This window comes from Pholis gunnellus (assembly GCF_910591455.1).
Source record: "Pholis gunnellus genome assembly, chromosome: 19".
In the NCBI taxonomy this organism is placed as follows: Eukaryota; Metazoa; Chordata; class Actinopteri; order Perciformes; family Pholidae; genus Pholis; species Pholis gunnellus.
In genome coordinates, this window is record NC_136546.1 from 15,717,394 (window position 1) to 15,743,392 (window position 25,999).

At 42.8% G+C, this 25,999-nt stretch overlaps 1 protein-coding gene across 2 annotated transcripts; it reads left to right on the forward strand.

Moving 5' to 3' along the window:
* The first annotated feature begins 1,581 nt into the window (after positions 1-1,581).
* On the forward strand, positions 1,582-25,796 carry LOC306711477 (estrogen-related receptor gamma-like). Of its 2 annotated transcripts, none has more exons than XM_079180443.1 (8): positions 1,582-1,845; positions 6,438-6,692; positions 6,820-6,977; positions 8,052-8,168; positions 20,153-20,263; positions 20,829-21,011; positions 25,030-25,299; positions 25,546-25,796. In XM_079180443.1, the coding sequence occupies exons 1-8, from the start codon at positions 1,790-1,792 to the stop codon at positions 25,788-25,790; spliced, it is 1,395 nt and encodes a 464-aa protein (XP_079036569.1). In that variant the 5' UTR covers positions 1,582-1,789; the 3' UTR covers positions 25,791-25,796. The 2 variants fall into 2 exon arrangements, with proteins under 2 accessions (XP_079036569.1, XP_079036568.1); XM_079180442.1 differs by having other exon boundaries at positions 6,438-6,686.
* The last annotated feature ends 203 nt before the right edge of the window (positions 25,797-25,999 follow it).

Consider the following 25,999-nt stretch of genomic DNA (forward strand, 5'->3'; position numbering starts at 1 on the left):
TTGAATTTGACCCATGACTTCTCAACAAGGCTGAGCAGTGTATCTGTGTGTGTCCCCACACAGACAAACACTCCCCAAAGCTTGTTTTCTGCACATACAGGGATTTTTTGTTGGCATGGACTCTGACAGATCCCCTCTGCGTCTGTCTTTTAAGTGGATTAGGACGTAGTGACAACAGGTTGACTCCTCGAACACCGGGCTTCTTACTGTAACTTCACTCTCATTGGAGGATAGTTTAAACAATTTAAAAAAAATACACAAACTTAACAGAGATAAATAATATCACAGCGCAGGAAGAGCCAGAAAGCCCACCGGGCTTCTTTGAAGCATCCATCTATTTAATATTGAAATTTCACAATATTATAGAGAACACAAAATGAATATACCGAAGATATGACTACGTAATATTGTTGACAAGGTATTTTTACAAGATAGGATATATAATAACAACAAAACTATACATTATTAACAACAAAAACTAAATAAAGTGTGGGCTTGTGTTTGTTAAGGGGATATTGGTTTATACACCATATTGTTTTTATTAAAGGTTGAATGTTATATTTACTGAATTTTGGTCGCATCCAATCAGGTTGAACATAAGGCAAGCAAGGACAATCTGAACACTTTTCACGGACTACATTTGTATATTTAATCGTGTTTTCCTGTGTTTCTGTCGATCACACTGCATCTTGTTGCACCTGTTAACCCTCTTCCCAGGCCAAGCACTACTTACTGTGTTTCTTATTTTGCGTGCACGTGTGTGATGTCAGTGAAAGGCCCAAAAGCATGACATTAGGCGCATAGCCAAAGCTGATTAAACCAGATAGAAGTACGAGCAGTAAGTCAGTTAAGGCTTGGTTACAAACTGTGCGTATGTGTGGTTGTCCATATGTTTATTATCGAAGCTCTTTCTTCGAGTACAACTAATGAGAATGTTCGTGGCAATGCTTGTTTTTTCAAACCAATAATGCAAAACTCAAATATGTTTAATTAACAATAATATAAAACAGAAAATAGCGTCTTATTTTCATGTTTAATAAGCTGGAACCAGATTTCTTTAATTGGTAAATGCCTATAACTGATGTTTCAAGTGGATATATCTTCTGTGGATCTATTATGTTACACATTAGATTGGATTAATTGATTAAGATCATACAACTGTGTAGTTATATTATTCAGTTATATTATGCAGTATATTTTATTCATACACACATACATACAGACAATTTAGTTAGAGCCTTTTTTTTTTTTTTTACAAACAATAACCGCTGCTGTTAATGTGAGAAAATTCACCTTCTACGTTCCCATATAAAGTTATTACTTAGAGCTAAGCCCCAAAACATCCTCTGTTGTCACATCCACCTGCCCCGGCGAGAGGCCGCCTCTCATTGGCTCAGAGGACAGCCAATCAACTGCCAGCTCAGCCTTCAGAGGGAAGGCCATTCAAATGGTGTGGCTCATGTGGGCCAGCTCTGCTTGGAGACCCTTGTCACACACAGCCAGCTAGTCACAACAGTCAGGACTTCAAAAGCAGCCAGCGGCCAAGGAGAAGTGCGAGTGACAGGGAGACGAGACGCAGGGGACAATGAGAGGAGCTGAGGGTGTTATACCACAGACGAGAGGACAGTAGATGGAGACAAAGTTTGAGGGCAGAGTAAAGAGAAAGGGACAAGCACTGCGGTGAGAGACACAGTTTATTAAATCAGCAGAGGAGAGACCAAAGAGAAAGAGAAGGAGAGAAAACAGACGACCATTTTTCTCATCTTCAGAGCATGGTGGCAGAGTTCACATGGATTTAGTCGACCTCTACCTCCCAGAGTGTTTCACCTACCACTCTGACACAGAGTAAGTACTTTCACCTTTCAAGACGACACCACCGAGCAAGAAGTGTGTGTGTGTGCTCTCATAGTGTCACACAGGTTGAGTGTGAAAGTTAGGTGGCTGACTGCTTCCTTATGATGTCTTGACTGAGATCAAATATTATTTCATGTTTGATTTGTGGGACATTCTGTGTGTGTGTGTGTGTGTGTGTTTATGACGTATATGTGTCTGCTTGTGCTGCACAGGTATTCTACAGTACACGCTTTTGATTTTCCTGTTGATTGAAATACTTTAGAGAGTCAGTTTTCTGACTCTTTGTGTCTTGTAGAGGAATGCCACAACGTTTAAAAGCATCCTTGTGTTTGCGATTTGTCTTCGTTTGAATTAAGCCGGTGTAAATATTTGCCATTAATGGCCAGTTTAAGGCTTTCCCTTTTTCCTTAATCTCGCAGCATTTAATTAGATGGTTATTTCTTATGGATTACTGAATTCATCCTGTAATAAAACATCAGAAAATAGTGGTTAACGCTCCTCCAGCTTTCTAAAGCCCAAGACAACGTCTAAAAATGGCGCGTTTTGTTTTGTTTAGCAGAAAAGATTTCACTATTCAATCTATGGAAGTAGAGAATGTTATATTTGCTTATAAATGTCTCAAACTATTAATCCATGAACAAAATATTTTTGAAAATGTTCTGTTGGTTGACTAACCCTTTCAGCTCTATTGAGGTATAATCGGAAAAGTTTTATGGAAATAAAAATGCAACATAAAGTTTCTTTCTTTGTGCTTTGGGGACATTTGGATGAACATTTCTCTGGTGTGGAGGCTTGTTTGCATTGCTTACAGTTGACATTGTTCAGACTGTTTGTAGAGGGTGAGTGGGTAGGACCAGTCGAAGAAAAGCCTGTTTCATCTAAAGAAAACCTTCCCGACATGCACAAAGCAAACAAACGCCTGCGAAGCAGCTGTTTGATTACCCCGGGACATCTTTGTGATTGCCATCCTTTTCTGTAATCATAAAAAAAAAGAAATCATGTTCATTATCATCACCGCTGCGCTTTTATCAGCTGTGGCATAATCACACATCTCATCAAGCATTTTGGGGCTTGAAAGTAACAAACCGCCGAGCAGGGAAAAGATGGGACAGCGAGGCAGAAGACGAGCAGACATGTGGGGACGTACAGGTCGGCTGATCGCTGGTGACAGAATCGACCGGATAAAGAATAGGGGGAAAAGGCAGCGACGGCCAGAGATGATCCCCTGTATGGCACGCTATCCATGTTTCCAGAGCCTGCGGGTCCAAAGCTCCAGCAGCAGGCACCTCATCTCCCTGCTAACAGCTTCGTCCAAAGCCTGACTAAGGCTCTTACGGATAGCCTGGGGTGCCACTGATCCCTGCTCATCTCCTACTGGCTCATTAGTAATAAAAAAACAAACTAAAAAAAAAGAACCACTACTGAGACCCCACTGACCTAAATAACTGCTCCTCAGGGTTGATGTCAGGGCTAAAAGGTTAGTCAGTAGTTGTGTTTTTTTGGCATTTTATTTTCACTTCCCCAAGGCCTGTAGATCTGCTTTTACTTTTCCTTATATCTCTTTGTCACTTCCTTCTTGTTTTCTGTATTTCCTTCCCTCCTTGTTTTCTTCTCCCTCTCCCTCCCTCCTTCATCCGTCGGGTCATTGTCTGCATTATGACTCCGCTCATTTGGAAGTGAGTGTTGCCTTCTCCCTTTTCTTTCAACACCCGCAGGTTAATGAGCCACAGGACTGCCCCCTTCTCTTTCTGTCCCTTCCCGGCTTTTTCACACTCCCTCTATCTGTCTGCCGCTCTTGTAATTTCCTCCCGCCTCTCTTCTTCTTCTCTCTTTCTGTCTCCTCGTCGTTTCACGCTGAATTTTGGCCTTTGTTGCCGAGGTGCAATTAGAGTTGTTTTGAATTCTGGGACACAAAGGGGTAAGGTACGATAACTTTGAATACCCATTGACACGCACACACACACACACATAATACCTATTGACGCACACACACACACACACACCCTCTCTGATTTATCCCCGCTGCATGCCGCTGTAGGAGCTGCACCAACAGTCTTTTGATGGGCTTTTATGTGGAGTTGTAGATTAGTAATCTGTCAGAGTGAATATTACATCACATCTGATCACCCCACACTAATGCCATTTCATTATGAAAGCAAAACACCCCCCCCCCCCCCCCCCCCCCACGCCCCTCTCCTCCTCCTCGTCTTCCTCCCCGTGATGCATTATAATAGGAGAGCACAAAGTATATCTCACTCTCTATCTGTCAGAGACTTGACACAGCAATATGGACGCCTGTGATGGATAGCCAATAAGTAAACCAGTGAGTCTGAAATCTCCTCCTCGTACTGTTTTTATAGTCTTCAAAGTGGATTGGAGAGGTGAAAGTTGGGAGGGGAGGGGGGGTTAATATGTTGTGTTAATTGGTGGGTTTAAGACTCAGCTTAAGGCTTAAGAGTCGGGTATTGTTGGGAATTTTTCAAAACTAGGCGCTGACACGATACCTGAAATTCAGTAAATGATGAGAAAATGATATTTGTTTAGGCTACTTTATCTTAAGGAATGTTGTTCTACAAAACCAAATGTTTGAAGCTTTTTAAACTCTCTCCACCTCAACCCTCCGTAGTTGTTCTGGTTTCACTGTTGTGATTCACTCCCTGCTCTCAGCTTGCTGCCGTAGAGGGCAGCAGTTTTCAGTGAAAAAGTGACAAACATTAGCAACTAGTTGACACAACGCAGCATTTAGCAGCTAAAGAGACAGGTATTTTGCAAATGTTTGCTAGCATGTTCGCCATAACTCTTTCATAAAGGGCAAACATGCCAAGTGTTGCACTGCCCATAAGAGATGAAACAATAAATTGATGACAATTATTAAGACAGCAGGTGCTGATTGCGTTGCTGTGGTTGCTTTGTCTTCTTATAGAGAAGTCTGCTGTTGGCTCTGTTGGTATCTTGCTGTCGGTCTGTCTCTTGCTGTGCGTCTGTGCGTCGGTCTTTGTGGCTTTGTAGAGGGGTCAATAGCGCGTGCCCATGGTTTACTCTGGAGGTGGTTAAAAGCAGCCAGTCTTTTTGCCTACCAAATGACTTGTGGCCGAGCAAACGCTGATTTACATGGCAGGAAACTGAATTGGACATCCAAAGCCAAGATTAGAGTGGGAGATACAGTGTGTGTGTGTGTGTGTGTGTGTGTGTGTGTGTGTGGAAGTGTGGAAGTGTGCGACAAAGAGTGAGACAGCAGGGGTCTTTTTAAAGTTGGCCTGGCAACAAACAGTTGCATGCCAGTATGTGTCGGGGTGTTTATGAAGACACTTGCTTTAAAATGTGTCTGTAAGTGTGTATGCAAGTATGTGCGTGTGTGTATGTCTGTGTGTGTGCGTGTGTGAGCATGGAGCTTGAACATGTTCCTGATCACATGAATCTGAAGTGTGCGTGGAGAAGTGGGAGCCTGTCTATGGTTTTTATTTTTACATCCACACATGGACGCCTGACGCCACGATGAGAGCGTGTGTGCGTGTGTTTGTGTGTGTGTGTGTGTGAGCCCAGATCACATGCCTGTGAGCCTGGTGCACACCTCAACTGGTTTCAGATGCTTTTTTTTCTCCTCGTCGTGGTGACAGAGAGTCTGTTGTAGTCACATCTTGATCCAATAATAAAGTAATGATGCACACTTTAGCACGCAGGGAAATTTATTTTCAGCCGTTGTAATGGATATATTCATAGAAAATACTTCCAAAAGTATGTGAGCAATGCTAAGACACAAGACATGGATGTATTTGTGTCTGTGTTTTAATATTAACAACAGAAAAAGCCAAGTGTGTTGTTCTTAAAACTATTCTTTATTGTCCTTTTAAGTGGTTTGGGGGTTGGCTGTCCATGCACAATACACAATGAACTAGTACAAACATGTAATATCAGTTAATGCTACACAAAGCATTTGTTCATGTGTCATTCAATGGATTATTTTCATTGTCTGCGTTGTCTTAACATTTCCTAACAGTAAATAAAAGTTGTTGGCTGTTGTGACAACAGGTTAGCTGTAATGCTTGACAGGTCGAGAGTGATGAGAGACACAAAGAGACAATGGAGAGTGAAAGACGACGCGGATGATTGCTGACTTGGCTATTTCCCTACGTTTGCTTAAGCAATCTCTTTCTTTAAAAACAAAGCAGAGTAATGGACGGCGGCTTTGCATACGTGGGGATTGGAAATCCCAAACGGCCAGTTTAGTTTGGACTGGGATGGATGGATGCGTGAATGGAGGGGCGTGGCGATGGAGAGGCGGAGGTCTTCGAAGCATCCGGAGACTGTTGAAGGGGAAAAAATAAATATGAGCTTAATGCTCTGTATGAGGTTTGAAAATACAAACATGAATCCATAGATTCATCGTAAGGTTTCTCCCAATCTGTGTTAATTATGCCTGACTTAATAAAACTAGCCCGTCATTAATATTTATAGCATTACCAAGGTGACTCATTTTATAAAGCTGACCTGAAAGTCAAATCTCTCACCATCATGAATATGTATTACAATAAGATGCATATATCCGATCATGTACAATCAAATTTCCCCTCCCTCTTCTCCAGACATCTCGGCAGGATGTCAGTGAGGGGCTTGGACCCCACATGTCCCTCCACTATAAAGCGTGAGCCCTCCAGCCCCAGCTCTCAGGGGGACGTCAGCCCGGCCCAGCCCAGCCCTGGAAGCACCTCGTCGGACACAAACTCCAGCTACGGGGCCCTGGTCAAAGGCCATCACAATCACAGCAATGGGCTGGACTCCCCGGGCCTCTATGGTCACACGGCGGGGTTGGCCAACAATGCAGGAGCGAATAGGTTGGTGTATGCAATACGTTGTCCCCTTTATTTTGTGTGTTTCAATGGAAGTGCTGTTACTATCTGAGCAGGCTCCTCTTAATGCGTGCCCTCACCCTCCTCCCCTCCTCTCTTTCTCTCCACCTCTATCCAGGATGTTTGTGGAGGGAGAAAGCCAAGTGAAGTGTGAATTCATGCTGGGCTCGGTGGCCAAGCGTGTGTGTCTGGTGTGCGGCGACGTTGCCTCGGGCTACCACTATGGTGTGGCCTCCTGTGAAGCCTGCAAGGCCTTCTTCAAGAGGACCATCCAGGGTAAGACAGAGACAACACACACACACATACACACGCAAAACACACATTCAGGCGCAGGTTCCACGCTCAGTTTTATACTTAGTAACAGAGTTTAGTGTGCATGGCTGATAATGCCTTCCTGCATCATGTAAACCTGTTTTACTAGCAACATGGTGCAGATGCATTCATTTGTTTTTGGTATAAACAAAACCCGATCAGTTAGCTCACAGCCTCCGCCCCGCTGCCTCAAACTGCAGAAAATAAAGACCTGTTTGCAAACAGCTGATACGCGGTTAAACTTTCAGTGCATCGTGTATACAGTCAACACATTTGAGTTCAGGCTTTAAAGCCTCAGATAAGATATGGTGATGAATGTGTGCACATTGGCGTCGCCCCTAAAAGTCGAGAGGCAGTGGCATGCGGCGTGGGTGTTTTAAAGGGATTGTCCTGCGCTCTGTGGGCTCGCCGCCCAGGTCGAGGACCCAGCAGGCCGTGATGCGTTTAAGGCCTCTAGAGGTTGGCGACTGTCGATGGGTTCAAAAGGCAAACAGGATGAACGGCTGTCAGATCAACCGAGGAGATCTGATGTCTGGCTCGTCAGATACTTCCTGATTCTGATCGAGGGTGGCAGCTGAGAGCGCCATACAACTGGCCGAACGCCATCGGGCTTAACGCACATTACTCCCAATTAGGTGTAGACAACGTGCTAAAAAGGGACTTTTTTATTACGTTTGAAAACAGTTGTATAATGTCCTCTGTAGCTTGGAGGGAGCTTTGCCAAGTCAGAGAAAAATAATCCTGATGATGTCATAGTGATGTCATCCGGGTCACCTCAGTTTCTGCACGAGATTACGCGTTTATTAACAGAAAGCCTGAGGCATAAAAACTGGAGGTGTAGAGTTCAAAAGGTGTGAGTATTTACCAAGCAGGCACAGCCTAATGGAATTAAATGGATTTTACGCTGTGACACATTTTAGTGACATCTACCTTTTGACTGAATCCGAGTGAAGTGAAGACATGAACAATACGGTTGAATTATTGCTTCACTGCAACTTCAAAACGTGTTTTTATTCATCTTCCTCTCTTCTCCTCCAGGCAACATTGACTACAGCTGCCCAGCGTCCAATGAATGTGAAATCACCAAGAGGAGGAGGAAATCTTGCCAGGCCTGTCGATTCGTGAAATGTCTGTCTGTGGGCATGTTGAGAGAAGGTCAGCTCTACACCAAAAATCACTTTTAGACCTGGGTCAAAACATTGTTTGAGTTTGCTTTTTCTGGGATTGATCGGTTGGTAGTCTTGGCAGCAGTTCTATCATTCTCCTTTGGACAGCTGAGAGAAAAAAAAAAAAGCACCCAGCGAGTGAAGGCTAACACAAGCCTGCGTTGTCCGTCAATATCTACGTTGTGCATTCCTGGAAACAACACCCCGATTACCGGCAGAGATTCACTATATACGTCTCACCTGATAAACTGGCGGCGGCATGTACAGTAGTTCTGTAGACTCCAGTGAAACCTAAAACCTTTGACAGTTAAACTTCAGACATTTCGTGCCAGGTGTGATGTGTGTGTAGGTCTTTTGTATGTGTTGTAAACACAAGGCGGAACAATGCATAGCTGTGTCTTTGAGATGGAGGAGAGGGCTACTAACTGTTCGATTGTGTCTTTGCTTCACCAGTGTTCCTCAGAAATCGCTTCTGGAAATTTGCCAGTGTGTGTGTGTGTGTGTGTGCAAAACTCCAGCAGCTAGTTAGATAATGCAGCGAGTCATTGCTAGGAACTACAAAAATAGAAATGTAGGGACTTCTAAATGAAATGTTTGAGATACATTTTGACAAGGAAATGTAATGAGAGTGGGACAATTAACCTAACTTAACCAGTTTATTCCTTTGAGCTTGACAACGTTTTAAAACAATTTATTTCAGAATCTGAATTATGGACACAATGGTGCCCTACTGAACTGTATTAATACCCATGCACAGACTAAATTAAGGTTACACAATACACCAAATCATTTCAGCGGGCTTTCTAACATCTTTTGTTGGTAGTTGCCAACTATTTCGATAATCGATCAATCGTGAAATGCTGTTTTCAGCCTCTCAAATGTAGAGATTTCCTGCTTTTCTCTGTTTTATGTAAACTGGATATAATTGACTTTGAGAAACTGCTTTTCACTATTTTCTGATACTCTATATATTTTATAATTAATCAAGAAAATAATCGGGCAGATTAATTGATAATGAAATTTGTCGTTAGTTGCACCCCTAATGTTGCAAAAGGTCGTTACATTTGGTCAACGATATGGACTAACGGTGGTGACATGTATACATACCACACAGAGAATCTGTGACAGCAATCAGGTGCTCCGTTAGTCTGACTGTGTGCCTGTCTGGTGACATATTGCTGTCCAGATTTAGAAGTGACTCAAAAAGGAAAACATTAGCGACCTCCTACTGTACCGGCCACTTGCTGCATGCTGTGTGGGGCCTCCAGATGATAATAAAGACGGGAGAAGATATAAAACACGTAGGTTTGTGTGTGTGTGTGGTGGCTACAATTTTAGGACCAAGGGACAGTAAATGTAAAGACGAAGCATTTACACCATCTTATTCATCGAACAGTTATTAAAGAGGAAAATTGTCAGTTGGATTTGATTTTGATGCAATATTTTAGCATTTTAAATGCTGGTATGTTCAGGCCTTTATACAAAGCTGCATGTTAGCCAAACATATTCGGAAGACAAAATGAAAGTCAACCATTACATTTGAACCTAAACTGTCTGTCGTAAACATTCTACATACAACCTAGAGCTATAGTGCACACACACACAGTTTCATTACCATCATTTGGGCTGCACTCACTTTTATTTTTACCTCCAAATAAAGTGAGGACGTGTCACGTGTCTCAATTGTTGACTTGTTTACAACCTGCGCGATCGACTGGTCACTGACTTTTTTTCCTTTTTTGCACTGTCGGACTTTGTGGCGCTGATGTCGCCATATTCCCCGATCTCAGCAATTACCATCCCACGTATATTCTTATCATAACCAATAGCAACGGGGGCTAAAACTATATGAAGATACGTTCCCAATTGTAATAAACGTGAATGATCCTTTAATCCCACCTACTCATCTCCAAAGACACAGCAGCATCTGTTCATTGCGGTCGTGTTCCTGAATGTGTGTTTGAGAGTTATGGACACACGGAGTTATTGCATCTTTACACGTGTATCAGTTTGTGTATATGAGTTTGTTTAAGCACATGTCAGCCTGCACTCACATTTATGCGCACACCTCTGTGTGTTTTTGTGAGTGACTGTGTGTCCGCAATTTTTCTAAATTAGCCGCTTTTAATAGGGTAGGGGCATCAGCAGCATCCCAGTCCGCCTCTCAACCCTCTCTCCCCCCCCTCTCCTCTCTCCTCTCGCCACCCCCTTTTGCTTTCCCTCCCCCCTCGTAAAAATTCCTCCAGATGCCTTGTGGGATTCCTGGACCTCCGTGAAATGCGAACTGCCCCTCGTAACTCCCGTCGTAAGCGCCCTCGTAACGCGCTTCATCGTGTCTCGTAATGCCCCTCTTCCCCGGAGAGGCCGCAGTAAAGGCCGAGACAGAGGAGCTGTGAGGTTTAATGGGTAGAGTCAGAGCCGTATTAAATACACGGCTAAAAGACATATAGACCCCGGGACGTGATTTAATTAAGCCCTGTTTAGTGCTCAATGCTACAGTTGCTGTCGCTTCTAAGGGCAGTCAAAACATGTATGTTGGCCAAATGTACGCGATATTTTCAAAATACACCTTATCATACAGATGTGGCTGTGTGATCCTGTGTTTTGATGTTTTATGGTCCGAAGATATGGTCAGTGGTGCAGCAATTCCTCTTCTTTACCGACTCCGCTTCCTGTTGCCTGAAGTTATCTGGTCTCAGGTGTGTTGATCTGTATTCTGAGAAAAGAGCGCAGAGACTATGTGTGTGCCAACTTTCCATTCCCTTTTTTTATTCGTGAAGCAGCGTGCGGGGAATGTAACGCCACAGTAGCGCTGTCTTCATTTGTCACAATATTTGTGAAGATGAAGGATTGTTTGCACTGAACACATGCTAATGATGGCAGCAGTGATGGAGGCGGGAGGCAGTGCTGCCAAAGAACACGACAACCTGGATCAGTCCTGATGAGGTGCTAGATGTCCGTGTTCCTGATCCTGCTGTACTGCGAGCATTTTGGGAACCTGTAAAGCCTCCCATGTGAGGATCCAGACACCCTCGGAAGACGGCCGAGTGATGAAAGCTGCAAAAAATAGATCAATGTCTAAGTAGTCCGAGTTTATCGAATAGGGAGGAGGTTTGTGTGCCCGTTATCCACCAAAGCTATTCTTGGCCTTTTTGTTGTCGGCACATTCCGCTGTGAAGAGTTACACTTAGCCTTGATGTGTGTGTGTTTGAATAACTGTCAGACCTGAGCGCCAACACGCATACAAATAGACCCGTATAAAACACACTTTTCCAACATATTAAGTGACCAAAGTAGTTTGATTTAATCCAGCGTTTGCTAGCAGTTTGTGTTTGATCTGTTTGTGTTTGGGGGGCGACTGTGGCTAAGTGGAGAGCAGGGCCGTCGGTTCGATCCCCGGCTCCGCTAGTCGCATGTCGATGTGTCCTTGAGCAACGACACTTAACCCCAAAAATTCTCCCGTAGCTGTGCCTACGGTGTATAGATAGAATCTGAATTGTAAGTCGCTTTGGATAAAAGCGTCTGCTAAATGACTGTAATGTAATGTAATCTGATTCACAAGGAAGCGCCTTCATCCCTCACCTCGCACCTCGGAGTGCCACCTGCCAAGTGCTCAAGATAATCCACACTTACTGTTTGCCCCCGCCCCCCCCCCCCCCATGACATGGAGGTATTGAGTTTGCCCGACCAATGTCTTCTTCGCGTACAAGCTCTTCACTTTTTCCTCTTAGCCCCGAAACTGCCAACTCACGTTTCACCTATTTCACCATCATTGGACCAAATGAGATGCCCAAAAGTATGACGTATAGGTCTCAAAGATATGATCTCAAATCTATGTGATGATAAATTGTCCCATTTATCTGGATTACAATAAGTGTAAGATCAACAGCGCATGACATTTCTTGTCTTGAGCTGGCTTACAATTGATGTTCTCTGGATTAATAATTAATATTAAATGTTCTGGACTGGACTTCTGAATCTTGATTGACCGGATTGGTGCAGCGAAATACTTCATATCACTTCTCTTCAATTGAGCCACTTCAAACCAGAAAGAAGAGCTGAGAGGAAAAACTCCAAAACAGAAATCCCTTATGTAAAATACTTTTGCATAAAATGCTTAATTCATGTAGGATGAACAGGCTTACATACAGCACTGTGAAGGTACATGCGTCTATCTGTCAAAATTGTCTTTAAATGTGGAAGTAAACATACATCATCTGAGCATAATATTTCATAGTCTTGTGGAAGAGCCATAGCAAGAGGCTTATAGCAAAGGTCACGGACCACATTTTCACTCCATCGCTTTGTTATTAGTGGCCCCCTCTTCCCATCTTACCTATCTCTGTTCATGGTACATTAACTAATACAGCAGAAATTCTATAAAATTGTTGTTATTGTAATGGCTTAACAATAAAATGACACAAAGTGCCTTTTCAAACCAATGATGCAACAAAACGAAGAACCCTTTCAACCCTACAAGACACGTCACAAGCGTGATTAAAAGGACATTATGTTATTTAATGTGGATGTTCGTGCATGCGCCCCATAAATATCTGCACAAGTAAGAATAAGTACAGGAGGCAGCGGGCTCAAAGGGATGAGGTGTCTCTGCGAGGTGTCAAGTGGGCGAATAATACCCTCAGAGTGCCATTATAGATCTATTCAGGGTCACTATGGCCTCTGTGTGGATCAGGAAACCCAACACCACTACTGAAGGCTCCCTGAGTCACGTTCACACTCGCTGGACACATTTCCTTTAGAGATACACCTGGTGACTGTTACTCTCAGTGCTAAGTGTTACTCTCCGTGCACACACACACACACACACACACTCACACACACACACACACACACACTGTTAAATCCCCATCACCGTGGTGACGAGGCTACCACAATGCTCGTTAAGATCAGCAGTTGTCATCGGCTGCTCTGAAATTCTTGGGTGTCGTGTTACAGGGCGCATGCTGCTGTGCAAGCTTTAGACACGTCACGTTCACGTTGTAGTGTATTTTCCTCAATACTTATGAAACAGCATACGTGCATGAACTCTGTCCTTTCCAGGAGCAGATGCATGGAGTGTAGGAGGCATGTCCTTAATTTATGCGCCCTGTGACATGTACAGATGTTTTATATTATCAGAGCAGGCATACGAGGAGGAGCAGGAGGCCCATGTCTGAGACATGTTTTATTAGGGGTCCTGGAAAGGACAGCATCATCTGTATTTAAGGGGATGAAGACTCTCTGGTCGGCAGAGTCATTTTGAATTGGCTGAGACTCTCCGGCCGTGTCGACCGGCCGTATGACATGTGTTGCTTGCTGTAATAAACTTCATTATACTATCAAGAACAGTGTCCGCGGAGCTTCCTTCGATCATCACTTCAACATCACTGCAGCATGAAATATACGACAAACTTGGCGTCACGAGCAGCTCGGATGTGACCTGCGATTCCTCCATCAACTTCATATACGGTGAGCTCCCTCGATCTGATCAGTCATTGGGGCTGTTGTATGTTGATTGCTTGGTCATACCGTAAAATAAGAACCTCTTTAGGGACATGTGCTGTTGGTTTGATGTTTGAAGTGAAACTCCGTGCTAAATTTGATTTTATTTGCGTAAGGGAATACGCAAATGGGGGGAATGAATATAGAGAAGATAAGAAGTGAAGAAAAGAAGTATGAGAAATAAGGAATGAATTAGAATAGCTTCATTGTAACGATAAGGGTGCTAAATAGTATTGTGCTAGATTAATGAGAGTGGGCCCACACAGTCTTAATGGTACGACATGCATATTAGCCACTGTGTAACGATGGCTTTGACATAGTCAGGAATTAAGTTAGAAAGACAAAATTGGGGAAACCTGGATCCAGGTAATTTGAATAACTAAATGTAAAAAGGGATAAGAGACAGAGTAATGAGAGAGGGATAAGCTTAAAGGAAATGATCATATAGAATTGCCGCAAATCAGACAGGATAGAAGCCCTCAGGGAAGGAGCTGTAGTACGGGCCGACAAAAACCTGGAACAACACCTTATGGTCAGTTTGATAACTGGAGAATGTAGAATAAAAATTCGATTGACTGTTACCACTCTGGCATTGGTTGACGAATGGTGTCTGATGCAGCCTCTCATCGGATATTTACATCTCAGAGGTAGCAGAAATTTTATAAGAAAATAAAGGAAAAAAGCGGCAAAAAGCATGCTGTGTGTCTGTGTTGTGCAAATGTGGTGTTTCTTGGGATAGAGAAATGCGTGTGTGCTCTGAATATCGGGTGTTTACTTTGGAGCAGAGCTAGGTGAAATTGTGTGTGCGTTTGCTACCGGGTGAAATTGTGTGTGTGTGTGAGATCTGGCTGCTGATGTGTTCCAGCTGTGTGCTGTGAGAGCTGCAGAGGAGAAGACATGTTTAAAGTTAAAAGAAAAAACACATTATGATTGAATAATCATATAACGGTTGTGATTTGAGAATGGGACATTTAATAACTTGTAAGGACAGATATGTTGCCCGATGTATTGAATTAAGCAAGTTAACAAATAAATAAAATGAAATGAGCTTCTTTTTGAAGACGTAATGAACTAAGTGAGTTAATAAAATGAAATGAGCTTCTTTTTGAAGACGTAATGAATTAAACGAGGTATTGGATAAAAATGAGCTTCTTTTGAGAAGACGTAAGGAATTGAATGAGTTAATAAATACAACATGAGCTCTTCTTAAAAGGGACGTAATATAACAAATGAGTTATTGAGTACACAATGAACTTCGTTTCAGAAGGGTAGCCCACCGAACCCCCCTCACACGCCTAAAAAGTCCCTCCAGACAGAGGTCGGAAGGTGTGTGTGTGAATGTGCTCAAGTGACAATAAAACTTTCTTGGGAGATACAGAAAATTCCTTTGCCGTTTGAACTGTTTGTTTCATAGGGAAGGGGTTTCATTTAGGAATAAAGTTTATGATGCTGTTAAAGGGACCTAAGGGTTCATAAGAGACTAAATCATTGCCTGTTTTCTTGTCTTTATGTCATTTACGATGAATGAGAATTAAGACTGAAGACAAGACAGAGGGCCGGTGCCTCACGGAGTGTGGCTTGCTGACGTCTACTGGGAGACTTCTGTTTCAATCCACAAAGGGCCGGTACTTATCCACAAACTCTTCAAAAACAAAACCTGCATTTTCCATGTGTGTATGTGTTCTCAGTCGTAATTAATAGGGATGGTACACATTTTTAACCTGCTTTCATTTATAAGCCTAAAAGGATACTGACCTGCTCAAACACACATGAAAGAATACATGCTCTAAACAATTAGGAGAAATAAATAAGTAAATAAATAGAAAACTTGGCAACTGACTGACCAGTTAATGCATTTAATTAATTAATGGCGAATGACTGTTTTGTCTAAACTCTGCTGGCGATTGCAGATGTCAATTTGTTATTTGTGCGTGGTTTGCTCTGATCTGTGCTGTAGTGGACATTCAGTATTGTGACTGTTTGACGATTTGAGCTGAATATTGGGTGATAATTAGACGATTGTCTTACAGAGACAAGTCCACATTTGGTGACAATCAGTCACTTGTGGGAGCGCGTGATCTTTTGTCAAACATTATGAGTGGACTTTGGGTTGTGATATTGCATTAATGAGCTCTTGCTCCTTTGGCATTGTCAAATTGATATATTGGTTAATTAATTGATGGGGTAATTTGTTGTTTGGTTGATTTGTTAATAGGTTAATTGACTGTTGGTTAGTTGGTTGATTGGTTGATTGATTGGGTCTTGATGTGGTTGTTGACTGATGGATTGATTTGTTGGTTTACTGATTGGTTAATTGGTTAATTGCTTGATCGCTTGGGGGCTTAATTGTTTAAATTTCGGGATTGGTTGATTGATTGATTGATTTGTTAATGGGCTAATTGACTAATTGGCTAATTGGTTGATTGCTTAATTGGTTTTTTTGGTTAATTGATTTTTTTGGTTAATTGGTTAATTGATTTTTTGGAAGAAAAGGGGGGAGGAAGTAATCTAAATAGCCTTGAGTAGTTTTAAGTTTAGAAATTACTTCTTAAAGTACAATAGCGGAACATAAGGAAGCCGTTATAATGGGGAAAAAGGACACTAAAAATCCAAAAGTAATCACTCCTGTTGATGTAGTACAGAAGAATAATCCTTTAATTAGAGGCATCGCAAACATTGCAAAAATATCGGAAAAATGGCATAAACGCTGGCCTGAAATTGACCAACCATGGCCAGTGGAGGGTACGCTTAACCCAGATGTAATTAAAGTAATGATGGTACTTGTATCCACATACAAGGCAGAGCAAAAGAAGGGAAAAAAGGGGAGTAAACGCAAAGAGAAGAGGCAAGTGGAGCTTGGCATTCTCCAGTTGTTTGAAAATGAGGGACAGAAACTGATCCAAGCTGCAAACGATAAGAGGGACAAAGATGCAGAAGAAAGAAAACAAAATACAAAACTAACAGAAAAACTGATGGAAGACACCAATTCAGTGTTCTCACATATGAACCCAGTGAAGGGACCGCCACCTTATGAGATAGGGGCGAAGTCTAAGAAAATCTATCCTCAAGTTCCAGTGATCATCCAGGAGGGGGACTACCAGATCAGAAACAAGGTGGACAAGAAAGAAAGCTCCAAACGATCGGCCATGAAAGATGGATTGCGCTCTAGAAAACAGTCGACACCCCACAAACTCCTTCCAGTGGTCATCCGAGGACAGAGCATGGAGTACAAGCCTTGGCGGAATACAGATATGTCAAGCATACTTGAAAAGTTACCTACTCTTCAAGATGGAGCACATCCTTGGATTTCAAAGTTGGAAGAGATCATGATGGGAGAGCATCCGGCCATGGGAGATATCAAGAGACTCTTGGCCAATCTCTTGGGAGTTCATGCTATGGGAGAGATTCTACAGAAAGCTGGACTCAATCGATATGTGGGAACTGCTGTGAATGATTCAGAGCTGTTTGCTGCAAGTAGAGGTCAAGTGTGCAAGGCGCTGAAAGAAACATTTCCGACAAATGTACATCCTGACAATATTTTCATTGAACCACTGGGACAGGAAGAAAACCCGAGGGCCTATGTGTCGAGAGTTCATCAAGTGTGGAGAAATGTCACAGGAAATGACCCGGAGTTGAATCAAATGGAGCAGTCAATTTTGCGAGCCAGAATACAGAAGGGGTTGCCCCTGCCAGTGAGAAGCAAGTTGGCAGAGGTGGTTGGTCTTGGAAGCATGGCAAAGGGTGTGTATACGGATCATATAGCCCACCAAGTGGAGCTGTATAGGAAAAAGGAACATGATCAGAAAGACGAGGACCAAGAGACCCTCAGGAAACTTAATCAAATACAACTGATGGATAATAAGAAGACGGAAAAGAAACAGGCGCTGGTTATGCAGAATCAGTCTCCACTAAATCAACTAGTACCACAACTACAGCCGAACCAGACTCAGTTCCAATTGTTCCAGCCACCGCCGGTGGTTCCAGTCGTCTCCTACCCACAGCCAGCTTTTGATCAAGCGCAGTCCTGGAGAGGAAGAGATCAAAGAAACTTCGGAAGAGAAGGAAGGTTAAATCCAAACTTTCAACAGCAATCAAACGAATGTTATACTTGTGGACAACTAGGCCATTTTGCCCACGAGTGCAACTGGTCAGGAGGAGATTTCTGATGATTCAGTAGGCGATTGGGTTAGCTCACGTTGCAGGGGGGAAGTTAAGAGAAAGATTGCAAGGGAGTATGGTTTTTGGTCACCATGTTTGCTTGAACAGATTGATTATGTCATAGGCAGGTAATCTGTCTGAAAAACAATGTTCGGAGGGGAGTGACGGTTCCTCCTGGTTACATCCCAACTCCAAGGGGTCCTATGCGTGAACTCGTTGTGGACTATGTTGACATGATAAAACCGATTGAAGGAAAAAAGATGCTCAATCGGTTGCCAAGTTCTTATGCAAAAAAGGTCACAAGCAGGTGGGGACTTCCAGATAAAATATCCTCAGACAATAGAAAAGAGTTTGTGGATAAGACGGTGAAATTGATTTTGAAAAATTAGGAATTAAACAGCATCTTGGTGCAGTCTATCATCTGCAAAGTCAAGGGATGTGCGAAAGAATGAATGGTGTTCTGAAAAATCGTACACTATTATAATCCTATTATTAACCTCTGTTATAGCTTGGGTAGTTTGTAGTGTTGATTTTGTCTTACTCTTTCGAGACTTTGTTTAGTCTCGAAGGGGGGGGGGTATAGAAACAAATGAACAATATGATAAAGGGACAATATGATTTATAATTTCACATTTTAATTTCACATTTTACTTATAGAAGTGTTCTTATTCTGTAGTGATGTTTTGATCTGTATCTGTTCTGTATGCAAAGGATACTGGTTTTCTTTTCTTTCATTCTAGTACACATGAGGGGAGAAGACCACTGTAAGGGTGGTGGATTGTCAGGGACTCCGAGGGGCTGAATGGATTCAGACACTTCAAACATGAACATACGAATGGTCTGAAGGACTCTGAACGTGGACTGGCGATACAACATCCAGATTCAAGGCGTCATCGATACTACAACTGAGAGTCAAGGCTGCTGAGAAACTGCAGTGATATACATTCTTATGTCTTCTCTTATAGGTTACATTAGTCAAATAAAAAATGAATTTTCTTCTTTATGTATTAAATACTTGGGAAATGATTTTTTCTAAATGTAATGGGACCTCGGATGTTTTCTTTGTTTTCTTCGATGTTTAGGGACAGGGGGATAGGCAGGAAAAGGTCCATCGAAAGGTGCGATGGGTCGACCAGCCTGACTTTGGACATTGTTTTGTTTTGATTTGCTGAGAGTTCCATATGTATTTGTTTAAGTCATTTCCTTACACAATTCGTTTAAATTCGTCATTTCAGTGATATGGAGTACTATGTATGGTTGCCTTGGCAGAGGGACCGTGAGGGAATTTTCCTGTCTACATTGTTCAAGAAAAATTAGCTGCCTGACAGGTTTTTCACTCTCACTTTTATACTCCTTACAGTTGCTTTAATGTTAAAAATATGCTGTATGACGGGTTGTTTGTTTGTCATGATTATGCACCTGTATGTTCTCTTCTTTTATTTTTTCGAGACTTTGTGTAAGTCTCGAAGGGGGGAATATGTAGTGTATTTTCCTCAATACTTATGAAACAGCATACGTGCATGAACTCTGTCCTTTCCAGGAGCAGATGCATGGAGTGTAGGAGGCATGTCCTTAATTTATGCGCCCTGTGACATGTACAGATGTTTTATATTATCAGAGCAGGCATACGAGGAGGAGCAGGAGGCCCATGTCTGAGACATGTTTTATTAGGGGTCCTGGAAAGGACAGCATCATCTGTATTTAAGGGGATGAAGACTCTCTGGTCGGCAGAGTCATTTTGAATTGGCTGAGACTCTCCGGCCGTGTCGACCGGCCGTATGACATGTGTTGCTTGCTGTAATAAACTTCATTATACTATCAAGAACAGTGTCCGCGGAGCTTCCTTCGATCATCACTTCAACATCACTGCAGCATGAAATATACGACAACGTCTCATTGGGCTCGTTGAGACGCGGCAGCAGATGATTGGGCGACATCCTGATAATTGACCCGGTTCAATATTTTCTCTGATAACTGATTACCTGTTTGAACTGTAGTCAGTGTTTTGGAGTCACTTTGTTAATGAAAATAGGATGACGCACTCTGATTACTTTTGCTTTTAGTTTCCACAGAATTTCTAAACAATTATTAATTATTTTTATACTTTTTTTATAAAGGATTTTACCCGATGTGATCTCATTATCAAGATGCCTTTTGGAATCGTTAAATCAAATACATGAAATAATAATAATAAATTGTGCGCGTGAGTGACTTCACCCTGTGATTTAAGGACAACCGGGCGAGTATATTTAGAGCGTGTGACTGTCTGACGCCAAATACATCATTAATAACCTTGTGTTTATGTTTGTGTAGGTGTGCGTTTGGACCGGGTCCGGGGCGGCAGACAGAAGTACAAGAGGAGAATAGACGCTGAGAACAGCCCGTATCTGCACCCACAGAATGCCTTGCCTCAGAAAAAAACATGTAAGTGTCCACGCAAAAGCTTGCAAGGTGCATAATGAACCCGACTGAAGCCGTTAAGTGGTCAGTCTGTGTTAATGGATTCCTTTAGTCAAATAACGCTCTCTGTGATGTTGTCTGTTGCAACACTGAATCATTTTTATAGCTTTGTATTTGCTAATGAGTTGGCATGAATCAATGCCAACCGTAGTTTTGGAATTGAGACGTGGGACGCTTTGAATTGATGAATGTCTCTTCAAAACCTCAACTTTTCATAAGTAAAAATTTTTTTACATAATGCGATGGAATTCTTTGGTAATCCTGTGGGGTTTCAAATGGTTTATTTAGCTTAAGGGGATGTTTTCTCAACCCATAAAGGTACAATTTATCCCTTTGGATTCAAAATCACCAAATTTGGAGATACATTGTTTTCACTGGACAGCGACAAAAACAGTTTTTTGGTCTGTGATTGTCTCCAAAGCTGTTTGTTTGCCTGTTCTTTTGTGTAACTGGCTATATCAACTGGTTGTATAATGATTAAATAAAGATGATGATAACAATCTAATCTTACTCTCGCCGTCTCTCTCAGTCTTTGTTGGCGGTGTGGTGGAAAACAAAGTGGTGTCCCTGCTGCTGGTGGCCGAGCCAGAGGGCATCTTCGCCATGCCGGACCCCACGGTACCTGAGAGCGACATCAAGGCTCTGACCACGCTGTGCGACCTGGCTGACAGGGAGCTGGTGGTCAACATCGGCTGGGCCAAACACATCCCAGGTATGATCAGTCAGTCAGTCAGGCAGGCAGTTGTTTGCTCACACACTCCACTGCACGCATTAACTCACATTAAGTCTATAATCTGATCAGAGTCGGGAGATTGTTGTGACTTGTGGTGGCCAAGATGCCCAGAGGAGAGAGCGCATGTTGGCGCGGCTGTGTGTTATCTGTCATCCTCTATGTGTAGGTGTGTGTGTGTGTGTGTGTGTGTGTGTGTGCGCCATGCCCTTGCTGACCGCTTGTTCCTAATATATCATGAGATGAGCAGTGGCCACCTGGAAGTTTTAATTCATTTCCTGGGCCGCCTCTGAATTACAGAAATCCTCCTGACACTTGGAACACACTTCTCCTCTGACACAGGAGCAGCAGAAGGGATGTCCAATTTTTTTTTTTTCCATTGGATGGAAGGGTGGAAAGGAGAGGGGAAGTGCATTCTGACAGCTTAGTGGGATTAAAACGCTGGTATGCAGCTATGTTGGCGGTTGTAATCGTATGCGGTGGCAACAGAGGTTTGCAGGTCTGCTTTGGATACTTGGCTTTGGAGACCGTTACTGCACATTTTCAAATGTAAAGCAGCACTTGCACTTTAGTCAGAAGCACATTCACGCGTGTGTTTATGGCCAAAAAAGTAATTTCTTCTTTGCCATTACAATCTTGCAAAGCACAAGTTGATGTCTTACTTTCAATCGACCAACAGTCGAAAAACCCAATATGATAATATAATATAAATTGAATACATTTGACTTTTGGACTGTAAGTTTGACAAATCAAGCAACTTGAAGATGTCACCTCAGGTTTAGACGAGTTGTGATGGGCATTTTCATTAGTCTTTGTCATTTTATAAATCAAAAGTGGTGGTCTACCAGTGGATGGGTCATTACAAACTTAATTAATTTGAAATTCCTAGCGCAGACCACAAAGTTTCAACCGGCAATATGTTAATCAATAATTAAATTAATCATTATTCTCCAGCAATAACCATTAGTCTTTTTTTTCCTCTAACTGAAGCTGTGACTGCTTTATCAGCCGTGGTTATCCACACACAAAACATCACCAGGGAAACACCTGGTTTTTTTGTTGATGTCCTATCTCGGAAATGCTTACAAAACAAACAAAGCAGGTGTGTGTGTGTGTGTGCTTGTATCTGTGATATATGTGTCCCCGTATTTCTTCTTAAAAAGTGGACATGAAGCAACCATTAGTGTGTGTTGGTGTTTGGTGTGTGTGTGTGTGTGTGTGTGTGTGTCCCCCCCCCACGGCTGTTACTGTCTGCCTATTTTCTCCCGTTGACGGCTCTTTACTGTCAGCGCACGAGACACACGGAGTCCGACTGATGGGTGTATTTGTAGCCCTCTGCCAGTGGAGGGTTTGGCTCGGAGAGCGCCCATACACACAGCAGATACCCACCTGAGGGTGCGGAGAGACAGGGAGCCATGTAGTCATCCGACTGTCAAGCTATTTTTACTAAAATAAAATAAAATGCAACAAAAGGTGCGCTTCCATCGGGCCAGTGGAGGCAAATAAATAGGCTCAGGGTCATCCGTTCACATCCATCGCAAAGAAAGACGAGAGGATTTTTAACGACCTGTCCAGTAGCAGGCAGGTTGTTACTGTTCATTAGTGTCAGTTAATTGCTGAGAGTTAGATGAGAGGATCAATACCACTCACATGCCTGTACAATAAATGTGAAGCTGGAGCCAGCAGCTGGTTAGCTTAGCTTAGCATACAGGCTGGACACAAGGGGAAACCGCTAAAATAAATATACAATAAGCTGTTTAACATGTTTGTTTGTTCGCTGCTGGACTGCAGCACATATTTCAATAAGTTATATTTTAGAGGGGCTGGTAGGCAGATTTTGTGACCAGCCGATAGAGTCAGGCGATCCGTTTCCCCTTGTTTCCAGTCTTTATGCTAAGCTAGGCTAACTGGCTGCTGATAGTATCTTCGTATTCAACGGACAGACATGAGTGTGGTATCAATCTTATCATCTACTGTAAGTCTCGAAGTCTCTAAGCAAATAAGCATACATATATATACAGATTTGTGGAAATCAATTGACAATTAAGTCCTTTAAAAATCAACAACATAACATTCAATGGTTTACAAATACTGGAATTAGCTTTGAAATCATTATAAAACATGTATTTTTGGTTGCTTGTCAGACTAAATGTAATACATTATTTTTTTTTTTACTTAAATATAATAGCATGTATCTGTGCTGAGAATAAAATGTGAGTTTGAGCCTTACAGACAACTATTCATTAGAATACATTAATTATTTTTTTTGGCAAACAAAATGACACTGTTGCCTGAAAACATCGTTCTTCCAGTGACGGTGAATTTTAGCTTTTTCAATTTAATAGAAAGAGACAGAGGCACAGGGATGCAGACAAAGGATGTGGCAGATAAAGACAAAAAGGATGAAGGAAAAAGATAATAATGGCAAAAATGAGTGACAGCAGACGTAATGAAAGGAAGCGACAATGGCATCATTCAAGGAGCAGGTTTAGGAGGTAAAAGAGACCACGACAGCTCAACTAACGGGGGACAAAGAAAGAAAGGAACATAGAGGAGACAAACACACACAGAGAGAATGGATATTTAAAAAAAAAAAAAGACTGCCCCCCTTCTAGCAGCGTAATGGCCATGTCACATCAGCTCTGGATGAGTGGCAGGCCACAAGGCCCCCATCGCTGGGAGAACCAGGGTCCTGGGCGAAGTGGCCTGGGCCATCTGAGTTCTTTGCCCAGGGGGAGGTGAGTGCGATGGGGCAACTGTCCTGGCTGCCCCCCCCCCCTCTTCTGTGTCCGCTTTTATCAGGCAGATTGACGGTGACGTGGTCTGAAGTCTGAGGGCCAGACTGGCAGATGAGCTGGCTAAAGACCAACTGCCCTCTTTGCTTTTGGCTCTTTTTTGAGTCCGTGCTGCGAGTTGGCTGTCAAGTATGCGTGCGTTAAAGACGGCCGTGGTGTTACTGGCTGTGTGTTGCTGTTGATATGATACAACTGACACTGGCAAGAGAATTCTTCCCAAATGTCAGCACTCCCCATCGCCCTCAGTGTCCTTCACTCTGTCCCTTTAAAACACGCTCTTTTCTCTTTATTGAAGGTTTAACTCGTATTTGCCTTTAAAATATATCAATATATTATCTGAAATTTCATCACACGGGGCTTAACATGCACTCTCAAACGGGTCTCTGTCCCTGATCAATGGTCCTGTGCCAGAATACTGATCCCTATCGACCAATGAAAATTGTGCACAGACAGCGTTTCCAATCAATCAGGGAGCGATAGTGGGGAAACGGGCGCCACTCATGTCCCCGTGGTGATTGTAAAGAGCAGTGGATCCTGATAACAATCACCGATGGTGTCAAAAACACAAACGCCTCCCCCTCCTCCCCTCGTTCTATAAAATCATCTGTTTTAATTACAGTAAACGTGTGTGTGAGTGTGTGTATGCGGGTTTATGCGGGGGACGTGACCAGGTTTAATCATGCTCCTGTGGGGTGTAATTGTCAATCAAAGTGGGTGTGTCCCACAGAGTGTAATTAAATTCACCCCCTATTCACTCCCTCTGTCCTTTGTTATGCCCTTTGCAATGTGGTCTTCTTATGAAGGAATCTGTATCATCAGTGATGTTATTATATTGAATACAAATGATTATAATTATTATCATGATTATTATTAATGTGGGAAACTGTGAGAAATGACAAACAAAATTAGAAATAGCAAGTTGAGGGAATTTGGATACAATACAATAAATCATTTAACCAAATAATTTAAAAGGGTTCTTCAGCAATTTAGTATTACCATATAATAAAGTTGGGGGACTTGCTAGGGACAGGAATCATGTGTGCAGCAGAGGATGAAACACCCTTTGTCGCTAGTACGGGTCAGTCTGCTTGATTACCACAATGCAACCAAATAGCATCTTGTATTAGACCAGGTGTGTTCAGTGTTTTTGGAAAAACATTGATTCAGTTGTACCTGGTCCATTTATGATCCTCTCGTCCCTCTAGGCTTCCCCTCCCTCTCTCTGGCTGACCAGATGAGTCTACTGCAGAGCGGCTGGATGGAGATTTTGATTCTTAGAGTGGTGTTCCGCTCGCTGGCCTTGGAGGACAAGCTGGTGTACGCCGAGGACTACGTCATGGACGAGGAGCAGTCGAAGCTGGCCGGGCTGCTCGACCTCAACAACGCCATCCTGCAGCTGGTGAAGAAGTATAAAACTATGGGGCTGGAGAAGGAGGAGTTTGTGGTCCTCAAGGCTATCGCACTCGCTAATTCAGGTATCAGATGAATCTTAATCCTTTTGTTGATGACTTTTCTTCCAGCGCCAATTTGTGCCATATTGTGCTTTGGGGAATTTCATTCATGTGAAAGCAATTTGGAAATAAACCAAAGCACAATTTGTGCAATTTTTTTTGAAGTATCGAATCCGTTTTTTCAAAATTCTGCTTTTACTTTGTAAAAAAACGTTTAGCGCATTTAATTTCTTCCTCCCGACCTGAACCTCAATTTCATTTTCCTTACAGACTCCATGCAAATTGAGGACTTAGAGGCAGTTCAGAGACTCCAGGATGTCCTTCACGGGGCCCTCCAGGACCATGAGGCCACCCACCGTCCAGAGGACCCTCGGCGGGCCGGCAAGCTGATCATGACCCTCCCTCTCCTCCGTCAGACGGCCGCTCGTGCCGTCCAGCACTTCTGCAGCATCAAACAGGACGGCCGCGTGCCCATGCACAAACTGTTCCTCGAACTGCTGGAGGCCAAGGCCTGACCCGAACACAGACGGCCATCAGCTTTGGTCCGGACCCCCGATGCAGGGGGTCAGGATGACCGGAAGTGAAGGATAACGGGTAATGGTGAGGTTTGACACCATGTATTTGTCCATTTCAGCTTTGACAAAAAAAAAAAAAAAGTTTCAAATCTGCCGGGAAGTGTGTTCCAGCAGATGGAACATGTTTAGAGCAACATCTTTTCCTTCTC

Bases quoted from the DNA above. Each gene is read 5' to 3' on its own strand.
- LOC306711477 (XM_079180443.1), top strand. From the start codon at position 1,790: ATGGATTTAGTCGACCTCTACCTCCCAGAGTGTTTCACCTACCACTCT. The intron at 1,846-6,437 runs GTAAGTACTTTC...CCTCTTCTCCAG, and splicing joins ACCTACCACTCTGACACAGA to ACATCTCGGCAGGATGTCAG. The intron at 6,693-6,819 runs GTATGCAATACG...ACCTCTATCCAG, and splicing joins GCAGGAGCGAATAGGTTGGT to GATGTTTGTGGAGGGAGAAA.